The following is a 13,634-nucleotide window of genomic DNA, read 5'->3' as shown; positions in this document are numbered from 1 at the left end:
TATGTCACAAGCCTTTGTGACTCTTCAATGGTCTGGGAGGCAGGCCTGGCAATAAAGTCAAGAGTCTGCACTGTCACAGCTCAGTTGCCTCAGGCAGCTTGGCGATTCAGATAATGGATTTCCTACAATGGAAAGTGTTTGCATTTCTGAATAGCCTTCTTGAAATTTGTGTGAGCTTCTGCTCTATCCCATTACAGGTTCTCCTCACTTGTCTGTGGGGTTTGTGTTCGCTCCTTCTGTTCCTGTGCTACCTGGTGGAGATTCCACCTTTACCACCCGTCCAGGAAAACAAAAACATCCCAAAGGTAAGGAACCCCGAGGAGGCCCAACAGGTTTTGTTTAGTGTTTTGCCCATTTCTACTCCCACCCTTGAAAATGAGCAGGGCTGGCTGAGAGTAACACCTGCAGTGGGGAGTCTGAGAGAATAGAAGATCCTTCTAGGAAAATAGGCAGGACCGGGCTTAGATTCAGCTGGGACTGTTTCCTTGGTAGCTCACAGACCATGTGCGTGTGGTAGAGGACTGATTCCAGGATCAAACCCCAAACATTGATGTCCTGGCCCTGGCTTGGGTTATTCAGAGGGTTTGGGATCTCTGCAGGAGAAGCGCGTTCACCGGCACTTCATCAGGAGTGATATTCCCATGTCAGGCATCACTCCACAGAGCCTTCCTCTGTGTTGGGCTGATCAGGAGGGCAGCGCTGAGCCTCTGAGAGCCTCTGAGCAGAGGCTGGAGCCTGAGCTCTGCCCACGTTACAGGGTCCTATCTGAGGCAGCAGCGATGCGACTGTTGGCCTCAGATTCTCTGCCCTCCTTGAGCAGAGGACTTCTGACTGAGAATACCAAGTGTGGACCTCATAGACAAAACCTTCCTTGAGTTTTCAAAGAAGGGAAAATTGAAAACATTTTGAACCCATAAAAATGGATCAAAGGAAGGAACGCAAAGTACTAGTAATTAAAATAGAATCATGTGATTCTGGGATCATGAAAGTCTAAGTTTCCTATGGAGAAAGGTGACAGAAATGATTCTCTTCTTCTCAGCACCGGGGCAGAGCCAAGAGAAGAAGGAAAGGTGGGACACGGAAAGGTAAGGTTCTGCCTCTTTCACCTGCGCTCTCCAAGGGTGGCCCTTTCTGTCCTTTCCATGAGGTCCCTGGTTCATGACCTCTGAGGCCATTAGTTGCTAGATACAGTCCCTGTCTGAAAACAGAGCCATCAGAGGAGAGGCTCCTGGGAAGGCAGTGAGACCTAGTCACTTCTCTGATCCCCTGTTCTGCCCTCCCTGGGCATGCGCAGTGATGGACCTGAGCAGGGGACATTGTGCAATAGATATGGACACTCAGAACTTCTGTCTCTGGGCTTTAAGTGCTTTGACCTCTGGGGTGATGAGATTCCTCTTTGATGTAACCACTGACCACTGTGCTTCACAGACTGGTTTTGAGCATCAAATGAGATAATGTTTTTGAATGTAATTTACAAATGAAGCAACAGACACATGGAAAGCTTGTTCATATTGACACGGACCATTTCACTTCATCAGCTGATTCTTGGGGCATCACAGTCTAATATCACAATGGTTTCCCATAGAGGGACTCCTGTATATTACCTGTGCTTCTACCTTCATCCCACATAACTCACTCTCCTGTCTTCCCAGGTTGGAGACTTTACCAGCGGACAGGAGAGGAGAAAACACGGCTGATTTCAACCCACAAAAGGTGAGTAGTCTTCCCTCCCCTTCGGTGATCCCTCTTTAGCATGTTCTGTGCAATTCCAGGGACTCAGTGCAGCCTTCCATAGTCTTGGGATGGAGTAGCCATAGGAACGGGGGTGGGCATAAAGGCCCGGGGTGAGTGCTATTGGGTGTATTGTGAAGTCAGGGATGTGGAGCAATGTGAAGGGCAGCAGGCTTCTTTCAGGTGGCCCCACCCCCACAGGGCCATTAGGGCCTCCTCTCTGTTCTGGTCCTGGCTGTAGCTCTGTACCTCCTGTCTCTTGCAGCCCCCTGCACCGGCGTCATGATACCACCTGCTTTCATCAGTGTTTACGTCCATACCCATTCTGTCAGGTGAGCAATAATGCAACCACTGAGGTCAATTGTCTACCATTCCCTGAGGCCCAGGACGATGCTATTGCCTCAGTGTCCACTTTGGCTTCCACAGATTATGTGATTGAGTCATCCTTCCCTTTGTCCGCCGCCTTCTCAGGAGTCCTGCCAGGAAAATAATACCAGCCCCTCTGCCTGAGCCTTTTCCCACCGTCACCCCCAAATCTGTCTCCTAATCCAACGACCCCCTTGTCTGACATTCCTTCACCTTCAACACTGAGTCACTCTTTTCCACCACAGCCTTTTCCTCCTTGGAATCTGCATTCCCAGTGTCCCATTCCCCACCCCAACCCCTTGTCGCCCCACCACATGGCACTCTAAGAGCTGCTCCTCTTCTCCAACCAGATGCCCCTCTGACTCTGAACACCACCTTTCTGAATGACCCCCGCACCCCAAGATACCAACCCCTTACCAGATTTGTCCCAGACAAGGAATCCCACTGGTTCATTGGCTTGTCATCAGGTACTACGAGGGCTGTGTACTTCACCACCAACAGGCTACAATTTCACTGTGATTCACTCTAAGTGAATTTCCATCCCATGGAAGCCTGATGCAGAGACCGCATCTCCAGATAGCCCTGGTGCATTGTGCACTTTTGTCCCAACATTCACAGGCATTGACCATTCCAGCCTGTCTCTTGCAAATTTCTCCTGGTGTAGACTAGTTCATGCCAGGGACCCATTCCCTTCCCGCTTGGCACAATGTGATTGCAAGCAAGAGTTTCTTGCCCTCTATTCTTTACAGGCCTCTTTTGCGGGAGATCCCGCATCCAACCTCATGGGATGTGGTCAACTGATGTTTCTCAGCCCAGAAACCATGGCTTTATCTGAGAGACAAGTCCAAAAGAGGAGTCCTTTCCTGAGGTGGAAGGGAAAGGGGAAGCAAAGTATATCGTTCCTCAAACAACATAGGCCAGACTACCACCTAAATTATTCACGCAAAGTGTCACACTTAGTTTCTGCTAAGCGTGACTCATTAGTTGCCCTTCTGTTTTGGAGAAACAAAGTCACAGCAGTGGAATGGCATGTCTATCAGCAGACCTCACGTCCTAGGACCTGGCAGGATCATTGGGTGGAGAAACGTATCCGTTTTTTCTGGGTTTTTCCATCTTTGCCCAGTGAGATCTTGCATTTTTCTGTGCATGTCTTGGGTGACTATTCATCAAACTTTACCTTCAGAAGAATCACAAATGTTCCCACATGCCAGCTATACCCAGGACTTTCCAATGCCTTCCTTCCATCCTTGCCTGGGGTGCAACCTCACCCCTTCCCTCAATCCCTGCCCCAATCCCAGCTCCTACGTCTCAGTCAGATGCGACTTCTAGTCCATCTTCAATGCACAACCCCAAATGTACCATCTGGTCCTATACCCCAGATTGGCATCTGTGGAGGGTACTTCCATCACCTCAACAACGAATCAGATGATCCCACGTCATCTATAATGCAACACCTGGGATGGCGTCTGTTGTGCCACCAACTAGAGCATCTGTGGGGTTTACCCTCTGTGGCCCAAGGTTCTCAGGAGGACTTTTGTTCTTTCATTCCCAACTCTGCTTACCACCGGCCCTCCCAGGCCCAGGTTTCAAACTCCATCCTTCATGGAGCATTTCCTCTGAGCAATGAGCTTTCCCAAACTGTAGAACATCACCATAGACTGGAGCTCATCCAACACCAGTGGGGCCTGCCCCGCAGAATCCATGAGTCTCGGGCGCTCATGAGGCCTCTGAGTGATTTGTCAGAGTTATCTGAGCCGGAGAGCAATTATGGATGGTCATACATCTCTGTTTATAAAGGTCAGAGCAGGAAAACCCTAAATCTAGGATTGAGCCCACCCAGAAGCTTTTGTGAGCGGGGCTCAGAAATGCAACATCTAGCAGAAGATACGGGGAAGGATAAGGGAAACAGCCTAGAGAGTGGCCCCGAAGATCCTGTTCTGGGTGACTCAGACAGCTCTTCAGATGAAGCTCTCATGTATGGCTCTGAGGAGGAACTGGATGGTCCCAGGGTGAGTCTATCAGACAGCTTGACAGACGAAGCCCTCCTGACTCATACTGAGGGTGTCTCCAGTGTGGATGGGGGAGCTTCCCAGGGGCTGCCTGTCCATGTGGAGGACCGAGGAGTCAGGATGGAGCAGCGGCAGGAGCCTCGCGGACTTAGGCGGGTCTTCAGGTGGTATAGGAAGATTTTACAAGCTCAAAAGAGACTGAGTCCTCAAGGCCCCCCATCAGAAGTGCTCGGTGGAGGCGATCCAGGGTTGGGAACGTCCCAAATTCGATGTTTGGGGCGTAATAAGAAGGTTCAGGACGTGGCATTAGAGGAGGTGCTGGGAAGCAAATCATCCCAGACCACGTCACAGAAGGGGCAGTCTGCTCCTGAAATCCCATTCAGGAAGCAAATAAAATGCTTGTTTCCTTGTCTACAACCTAACAGAGAAGGCAAAATGCAAGAAAATCCCCAGGCCACGGGCAGCCCCATATCATGTGCCCAGAGCAGAGGCCCAGATCAAGGTAGATATGTCTTGCCTGGGATGACCAGAGATAAGAAAGTCAGGAGAGGCATCGGGTGGTACCTACGGGAGAAGCTGGGGTGTTGCCATGCAGCAGACATGCCCTGCCCCCAAGAGCCCCTTCCCTCCCCAGCGAAATTTGGGAAAGCTCAGCAGGCGGCAGAGGTAGGGTCCCCGGCATGGTCCCCCCAGGGGCCTCCTCTCAACTCCAGGGCTCCCTGCTGTAAAATGGCAAATAGGAATTCATGCCAGGAAGAAGCTGTCTGTTCAGGCCAGACTTCTCCAAGTATTCAACAGAAAAGACACAAGAACAGACAACCCCAGACATTTGCAGCATTTATGCAGCGGCTATTCCATCAGAAGCACCCCCAATCCGGGCCTCACAGGGAGACTGCATCCCATCCAAACCCCACTTACAGGCGTCAAGCTGGCCTGGAGCCTCCAGCTTCTGTCTCATCACTGCCGAAGGCACAGATTTCGGGGATATGTCCATCATTTTCACACAAAACCAGTTTCTGAATTTCCAGGGGAAACATTTTCCCACCCCCAAGTAATTCCTCCCTTGGGATGAGAGTTGATTCTTCGTAATAAATATCTGTCTAGTAACAGTGATGTTTTTGATGTGTGCTGTGTGGAGGACATGGGTTTTGAGTCACTCAGGGCTTGTGCTTAGGGAAAGGAAGGACTTAGTCCAGCCCTTATCGTTTGCTTCCTTTGGCTTCTGAAAGGTGACCAGTCCCCTGCAGCTCTAGTCTAGAAATAGATAACAAGTCCCCATAAGGCCCTTTCGTCCCTGGTGAAGTGTGAGGAGATGGGCTGTGTCTCCTGCCTCTTAGCTTAGTCTTAGTGACCATGGATAGCAGCCCACACCTTCCCCCTCCTGGAATGCTTTAAATCCTTTAGGGCGGTGGGGAAGGCAGGCCTTCTACATCTGAAGAAGGTCAGGGACAGTTACATTTTCAGAAAGCATCAGTGAAGAAGAAACAGTGGCTTCATCACTATGGAGAGTCAGTGGTGAGGATCCCATGGAGGGTGAATCCTCAGTGGGTGTGTTTGGGGCAGACGTTGTCCAGTAGTTCCTGGGCTGGTTGGGGTCGGGTCCAGGAACAGCGCTGATGCAGCTTACAAGTCTGTCTCATGGCTCTTGTTAATGTGTTGGGGAAACATCCTTTAAATTTGATACTGAAGTTTCCCTCCTATAAAGTCATCTTGGCAATGTGGTTTCCATCCCTGGGTATTTCTTTGGGCTGTCGGATTGATGACATTTTTATTTTTTTTATTTTTTTCTTTTTGCAAACAATAGCATCACTTAACTCTCAGTGGTAGGAATGTTGACCAGGGAGCCACCTACCTTCCAGGGTAAAATAAAGCTGAAAGTAAGGAAAACCTGCCCCAGAGTGAGTGGGAGAATCAGAAGAAAGAGAGAGGGGAAAGAGTGACCTCACGGTGGAACAAAGGTTTATGCCCCATCATCCCCGCACTGTGAGCCTGCCTGGCTCCCCGCTTCCTCAGTCTGCTCCAAGCTCCCCTGCTTGAGGCTGCTCAGCGCACCACACAGCATGCCGATGCCTTAGACCAAACAGGCACGGGGATATTGTTTGAGTGGGAAAACAATATTTGTGGGGAAGTCATCAGTTTTGGCGTCCCTGTGTTTGGGGAAGGTGATCACGGTGCCTTCCCTTCAGCCATGCTACAGGGAAATACACAAGATCTTGTCCTTACCAAGTGCCATTCAGCTCTCAGGGTGGACGTGTCCCCTTTGATCCTCATGGCCCTGGTGGAGCCCTAATCCATCTCTCCAAAAACCCCTATAGCTCATGAACCAGAGGTGAGAGCCAGGGTTACAGATATTTGGGGGCTGACCATGGACCTCCATGGAATGCTTTCATTAGCCAAGACTGCACACATACCCACCTTTAGACCATGGTCTGAAGGGAAGGAAGCTCCAGTTGTACAGACCAGGACTCAAACATGGTATGCGTTGCCAGAGCGCATTTGAGGTCATTTTCCTGTCAAGATATATGAATCCTGTAAGGACAACAGCAAAAACAAACAAACAAAAAAGACTAAACAACAACAACAAAAACCGATGTTCACCACATCCCTCTCTCAATACCACATTGAATCTTCGTGTCCCAAGTTATGCCATTGAGCATGCAATATCCGAAGCGAGGGGGAACAGAAAACAAGTGTCGATTTTGTGGAGGCCCTGGGAAGGCCAAGGTGGGTTGGGGCCCATGGCAGGAGCATGAAGGGTTGAAAGTCAGTGGAGGCTCTGACATCCATGTGGGTGGAGCAGCAATAACTCAGCCTCCCAGACCTTACATCATCCCTTCTTAGGGTCCTTTACTTTCATTCCAGTGCAGTTGCTTCCACACAATAGAGCTTATTACCAGGCAGACCTGTGCCATCTTGACTAATACAGAATACATTCCCTGCTTTGGTCTCAGACCCTATCCTTCCAGCGTATCTGCCCCTTGTTAATTTTTAAACCCCACTTCTTTCATTTTCCCACTTATGCCCTGTCAATACTTGTCAATCTAAGCTCTTGTTTTCCTCCCTGTCTCAGGTAGATTTGATAGTGTCTTGGATAACCAACACTTAAAAAGCGACACTACAAATGGACCCCTTCCATTCCCACATAATCGTCCTGTTTGGCAATATTTCAGCTCTTTCTCCCGAAATGCCTTCCTAAAAGTAACTGATCAATACTGGATTAAATCCCACATTCATATCTAATTATAGCTAAATCAGTTCAGCTTAGAACTATCTGGAGATCATTCATTCCACAAATAATCATCCCATGCTTACTAGCATGTGAAGAAAACAAATGGAGCTTACGTCACATTTTCCTGAGTCCGTTCTCTCTCCATGCTACTCAAACTGTTTTCAAATCTCATTCACTTTACTAAAACTTAGGCCATCTCCACTTGCTCAACAGATGTGCTGGACCACTGTTCACAAGTGAGCTAGAAGCCATGAGATATGAAATTTTCATCAAAACACTTCAAATAAAAAGCACCTTCACATTCTTCCTTCCCTTTTCCCTTCTTTTTATGTGGAAAGAGATTTCCTTCCTAAGCTAAAAAACAAAAACAAGAAGAATACTCTTTCTGAAATCACCTTCCTGAGAAATAGATAAACTCTAGCCTTGATGGATTCATGTACCTGCACAGGAATCCTTTTGCACCCCAGTCCTCAGGAGGTACCCAACATCATTTCTTTTTAATATCTTGTTATTACAGAAATGTATAAACATGCACGAGAGCAGATAGATCAATATATTGTCCCACGTACCCTCACCCAACTTTCCTAATTATCAACTACATGTGTGATACGTCCCCTTTTTCACTAGAATAAAGAGAAAAAAGTCCATCGAAGCATTTTGCCATTCCCTCAATCAAATGCTCGGTGCCCATGTCAAAGTTCTTACATTTCTTTGATACTTGTCACCTGTGGTATACACTATACACCACAGATGTAAACTGGTGACGAAAAAGCATGGAGCTCCTAGATGCTTTGGCAATCGGTCCTGTTCTGCCTTATATTGAACCCCAAGTAATCATTTGAGTGAATTTTCCCTCAAGGTCCCCCAATAAGTAGTCTCATGGAGCAAACCCAGTGCACAATATTGCTGTCCGTTAATCACACAGTAACTACACTAACATGAAAAAGTATAGAAGAAGAAATCTATACAAGTTGATAGGACTTGCTATTTCTATATGTGTTTCCAAATATTTAGAAGAAAAGTTTTTTCCTGTCACACATTGCAACTATTGTATTAAACAGAGTAGATCGGACACACTTATCTCTTCTACTTCCAAAAATGCCACAAAGTAATAGATTAGATGAGAGATGCTCAACATCATTAGCCATCAGGGGAATGCAAGTCAAAATCACTATGAGATAGCACTACGCACACACACACGCACGCAAATGGCTAGAATCAAAAAGTCCAATCATAAGCGTCACTGAGAAAGTGGAACGCTCAGACACTGCTGGTGGAATGACAAATGGTGCAGCCAGTCGGCAAAAACGTGTGGTGCTTCCTCACAATGTTCGACATAGACTTGTTATATGACCCAGCAATTGCACTTCTAAGTACATGTTCAAGAGAAATGAAAAGATGTCCACATAAAACTTACAAACCGATATTCTTAGCCGTGCTATTCCTAGAGTCAAAAGGTGGAAATAGCCCAAATGTGCATCAACTCATGAATGGGTAAATAAGTATGGTGTATCCACACGATGTAACATGTTTTGGCAAAAAAAAGTACTAGTACATGCTACACAATGGATGAAACTGGAAAACGTTATGCTGGGGGAATGCAGCCAGTCACACATGAGCACGCATGATCCCATTCATATGAAATGTCCACATAAGGAAATCTACAGAGACAAAGTAGGTTAGTAATTGCTTAGGCCAGGGGAGAGGAGGGAAGAGGTGGATGGTAGCTAAGGGTCATGAGGTTTCTTTTTGAAGCCATGGATATTTTAACATGGACTGTGATGATTCCCATGTCTGTGAATGTAAAACATACATAGAATTTACACTTTAGATGGGTGAATTGTGTGGTATGTGTAGTATAATTTCATTCAAGCTGTTAAAACAAGTAAAGGATTTAAAAAGAGTAAGTGCCTGAGAATGATAAGAAAGGGTGAGGACAAAAGACATCAACGTGTTTTGGAAAGATGGAAATCCCTGGAGGAGTGGTAAGTGACCCGCAGAGCGGAGGAAGTGCTGACAAAGCAATTCACACCGCAGAACCCCAGAAGATGGACAACCTTCTTGCACCAGGTAAGAAAGAAATCAGGGGTTCCATGCTATATACATCTTCGATTTAGGGTTTCTTTTATATTGTGCACAATTAAAAGAAAAAAAAAAAAAAAAACACAAACAGTTTTGGAGGTGAGGACTGCTCTCCAGTATTTTGTAAACTCCTGTGGCGATGTCAGAATGCTTCAGTTTGCAGAGGTCCTAGGTTTCGTGCTGGGACAGAATCCGAGACAACTGTTTTCTAGTTGCATTGCACACTTCTGGCGTCTGTGTGTGGTGGAGAGGGAAGCTGTGAATTTCAAAGGCAGAAATCTCAAAGATCAGGTAAAATTCAAAACAAAGAAAGTGAATGATATATTTATAAAATGTATTCATTTCACAATAAGTAAACTTGTGGAAAACTTGTGGATGGTAAAACCATAAACTGTATATCCAGGTTTGTCTGCTAATATTTTGACTCATTTGCCATCTCTCAGCTGTCTCTTTTTGCCTTCTTCCCTCCCTCCCATGACTCTCTGTATATAAACACACACATACGTGTACGAAAACTAAGCATACATTCCTGAATATTTGAGAATATGTTTCATGCATCATGCAGTTTCTCTTGGAATAGTTTTTGTATATTTCTTAGGACAAGGCACAGTGTCCTGTATACAGGACACTTATTCCCTTTAGTCAATTTAAAGTTTAGCATAAACTTTTAACTAATCTCCTTTTCATACACAATTTTTGGCACTTTATTCAGTAATGTCCATTGTAACCTTTTTATAAACCTCTATTACAAGAGTCTGTCTAGAATCACAAATTGCATTTAGCAGTTCTGGGTTTTTTAGTCTCCTTTAAACAAGATCAGTTTCTCAGCCTTTCCTTTTCATAACAAGCCCGTTTTTGGAAAATACATTCACTGTGCCATTTTTACACCCATCTCACCGGGAAATGTCTTGGTGGAGCTTATCATACTTAGACTTTCAATGATGTTTTCACCGTTATGAGTCCTAGGGACCTTAGGGACAGTGAGGACCAGACTTGGCTGAAAAATGACCAGAGATGCAGAGCTATGTGGAGGGATTGTTCTGAGCAGACACACCTCTGGCTGTCCCAGGATGGCACGGAGAGGGGCTGGCCTTGAGGTGCACCTTCCTACTGAGGGGACAACAGTGTAGCTGGGGAGGCCGCAGGAGAAGGCAAAGGAGGAGCTGTCATTATGGAAAACCTTCCTCATAGGGGAGGGAAAGGAGTAGGTGTCTGGGGCCAAGACTGAGTCATCAGACTCAGAGAGGGAACGCAGGCAAAGACAGGAGAAAATGACCCAGGGCTTCACCTAGGCAGTGTCTAATCTAAATAATGAAGCTGCAGGGGTTGTAAGTGTTAAGTGACCAGCTGGCACAGGGAGAAAAAACAAATACATATTCAATCCACAAATTACAAAAAGGTATGCAGGTCCAATAGAAATTTTGGTGAAATGTTAGAAAGTGAATAGGAAAAAAAACAAAACAAAAAACTTTTCATGGCAGAGTAACCAAAAGTGTGATACAAAATGCCAAAATGTATTGCTAAATATAATTACAATTGTGCTCATTAGAATTTATGCTAAAGAGAAGCCCCCTGCATGAAACACCACGATGAGTTTGGTCCTGTGGGGTGTGGGCCAGCACAGCTATAATGGAACTATTTTCATGGAAAGACATGTTTCCTGACAGAGAAGAAAGGGCAAATAGCAGGGCGGGACACTGAATGTGTAGAAGGGGCTGAAGTGCCTGAAAGGGATGTTGGGAGAGAAAAGATGACTAAAGATTTCAAAGTTATTGGCCGTGGGTCCATGGGGTTGCCAGGTCCCCATCTCCCTCCGTGTCATGCTTTCTGTTCCTCACTGCAGGCCACTCTGCTCTCACGCTCTTTGGTGAATGTGGATTCTTTGTGGGGGATGTGGGGATGGGGCTGTTGCTGAGTATATTCCTGGGTTCATACAGGTAAACACCCATCATGGAGAAGTGGAAGCTATTGTTGAGGACAGAGTAGAATTTGGGAGTACAAATCCACGGGCACAGCAGCCTTTCAAAGAGGATGTGGGGTCCAAATGGAGCTCACCAGGCAGTAAAAGGGTCTCAGGTATTATCTGGGTAACAGGCTGAATAAATAGAAAACTCCACTGAGATAAATACAATATGTGGCATGGCGAATGGGTGGAGATGGACTTTGGCTGGAGCGAGCTAAAGAGACCTGGAGGGATGGACCGATCTGCTGGGCTGGAGGATGGGCGGAAGGGATGGGGGTTCATATCCCTTGAGGCGTCCCCTTCCCAACCCTCAAGAACCTTTGGTGTCTGTGCCACAGCTCTGTGATGTGGGCCTGGGACTCTAGTCCAGAATGTGCAGTCAGTGCACAGCTGCCTGAGGCAGCAATCCCTTCCCATGATGCACACCACGTCCTCTGTCTGAGGAGCCTCACTGCACCGTGGCCGAGCTCCAGCTCACTTCCCAGGTGTCCCCATCCTTGTCTTCCTGTGAGGGTGGGGCTCCTCCTTCTGTCTCTGAGCTGCCTAAACAGAAATCCACGTTTGCCAGGACTTTGGAAACACAGATATCAATCAGGTAAGTAAACCAGAGTCCCTAGAGATCATAAATCTTTCTTTCCCAATAGATGAATTCAGTGCTATCAGTTTTTCTCTAAGTACTGCTTTGACTACATGTCACAAATTTTACGTTGTATTTTTGTTTTAATGATGACATCTTAGAACTGGTAGAATATTACATTTTACTTTTTTTGACATTTGGGTAGTTTCTAATTTTTTTTAAACTTCAATATTTTGCTTACCATATTTGCCAAACACCATAAAGCTTTTCCTAGATGTCTACTGAAGTCAGGATTTTGTCGTGGGCTGAATATACTCCTCTCTCTCCAGTCCTCCTTAGACAAGTTATCCACCCTGTGTTTAGCTATTTAAGGCCTAGTCCTGAGTTTCAAGCCAACAAAACCAAATACTTTCTAAACATTCTCAACACACAATCTCCCAAATGTAACCAATTATCTGTTCTGCCCTCAACCGTCTCTTCCTCTTATCTCCCCAGTATCAGTAGCAGCTCCTGGACACAAGAGCCATTCTGTGCTCCTCCCTCTTCACTTCCCACGTAGCCTGTCATCTTCTCCATAATGAGATGGACAGATATGCTGGGCAGAGCAATCGTAAAGTTCTCACCATCCACTACACCCCACAAAATGGATTGTGAGACCTTTAAGATCAGGAGGTGTATCTCTGGGTGATGAACACACAATGGGATTTATAGATGATGTAATACAGAATTGTACACCTGAAATCTATGTAATTTTACTAACAATTGTCACCCCAATAAATTTAATAAAAAAAAAAAAAAGATCAGGAGGTGTAGTTTTAAATGTAATTTTTAATTATATTAAATCATATAAGTTCACATGATCTAAGTCAAAATTCAAACATCCCCATTAAGATTAAATATCCCAGACATACTGATAACTAACAGACATATGAAAAGACGTTCAATGTTACTAATCATCAGGGAAATGCAAGTCGAAACAACAATGAGATATGACCTCACACCTGTGAGAATGGCTATTATCAAAAAGTCAACAAATAAGTGTTGGCAACCATGTGGAGAAGAGGGAACCCTTGTGAAATGTTGGTGGAATGTAGATTGGGGCTTTCACTACAGACCACAGTGTGGAGATTCCACTAAAAGTTAGAAATAAAACTACCATATGACCCAGCCATTCTAATTCTGGGTATTTATCCATGGAAAATACAAACATTAATTCAAAAATAAATACGCAGCACTATGTTCATTGCAGCATTATTTACAATAGCTAAGATATAAAAGTAACCCACGCATCGATGGCTAGATGAATGGATAAGGGAAAAGTGGTGCAGATATATAATGGAATATTCCTCACCCCTAAAATAGAATGAAATCTTTCCATTTGTGACAACATGGATGGACCTAGAGAGTATTACGCTAAGTGAAATAAGTCAGACAGTGAAAGACAAATGCCATACGATTTCATATAGATGTGAAATCTAAACCAAATAAATGGACAAACAAAACAGAGACAAACTCAGATACAGAGAACAAATTTTTGGTTGCCAGATGGGAGGGGATTGGGGATGGGGTTGGTGAAACAGCTGAAAGGGATTAAGAAGAATGAATTGTCCTTTATAAAACTAGTCGTGGGGATGTAAGGCACAGCGTAGCGAATATAGTCACTAATATTGTAATAAC

General features: G+C 45.5%; 1 protein-coding gene across 1 annotated transcript; it reads left to right on the top strand.

Moving 5' to 3' along the window:
• Window positions 1-1,020: 1,020 nt before the first annotated feature.
• LOC148754827 (spermatogenesis-associated protein 31D1-like) lies at window positions 1,021-6,396 on the top strand. The gene is made up of 5 exons (XM_088794361.1): window positions 1,021-1,085; window positions 1,653-1,713; window positions 2,649-5,075; window positions 5,511-5,614; window positions 6,120-6,396. The coding sequence occupies exons 1-5, from the start codon at window positions 1,021-1,023 to the stop codon at window positions 6,394-6,396; spliced, it is 2,934 nt and encodes a 977-aa protein (XP_088650487.1).
• The last annotated feature ends 7,238 nt before the right edge of the window (window positions 6,397-13,634 follow it).

The sequence above is a fragment of the Rhinolophus sinicus genome, chromosome 17, assembly GCF_057876585.1.
Source record: "Rhinolophus sinicus isolate RSI-liver-muscle chromosome 17, RSI-T2T, whole genome shotgun sequence".
NCBI classification, from domain to species: Eukaryota; Metazoa; Chordata; class Mammalia; order Chiroptera; family Rhinolophidae; genus Rhinolophus; species Rhinolophus sinicus.
This window is presented reverse-complemented; position numbering and strand designations above follow the sequence as displayed.

Coding starts and splice junctions, on each gene's coding strand:
- LOC148754827 (XM_088794361.1), top strand. CDS start 1,021: ATGATTCTCTTCTTCTCAGCACCGGGGCAGAGCCAAGAGAAGAAGGAA. Junction 1,086..1,652: donor GAAAGGTGGGACACGGAAAG/GTAAGGTTCTGC, acceptor CTGTCTTCCCAG/GTTGGAGACTTTACCAGCGG. Junction 5,615..6,119: donor TGGCTTCATCACTATGGAGA/GTCAGTGGTGAG, acceptor CCGCTTCCTCAG/TCTGCTCCAAGCTCCCCTGC.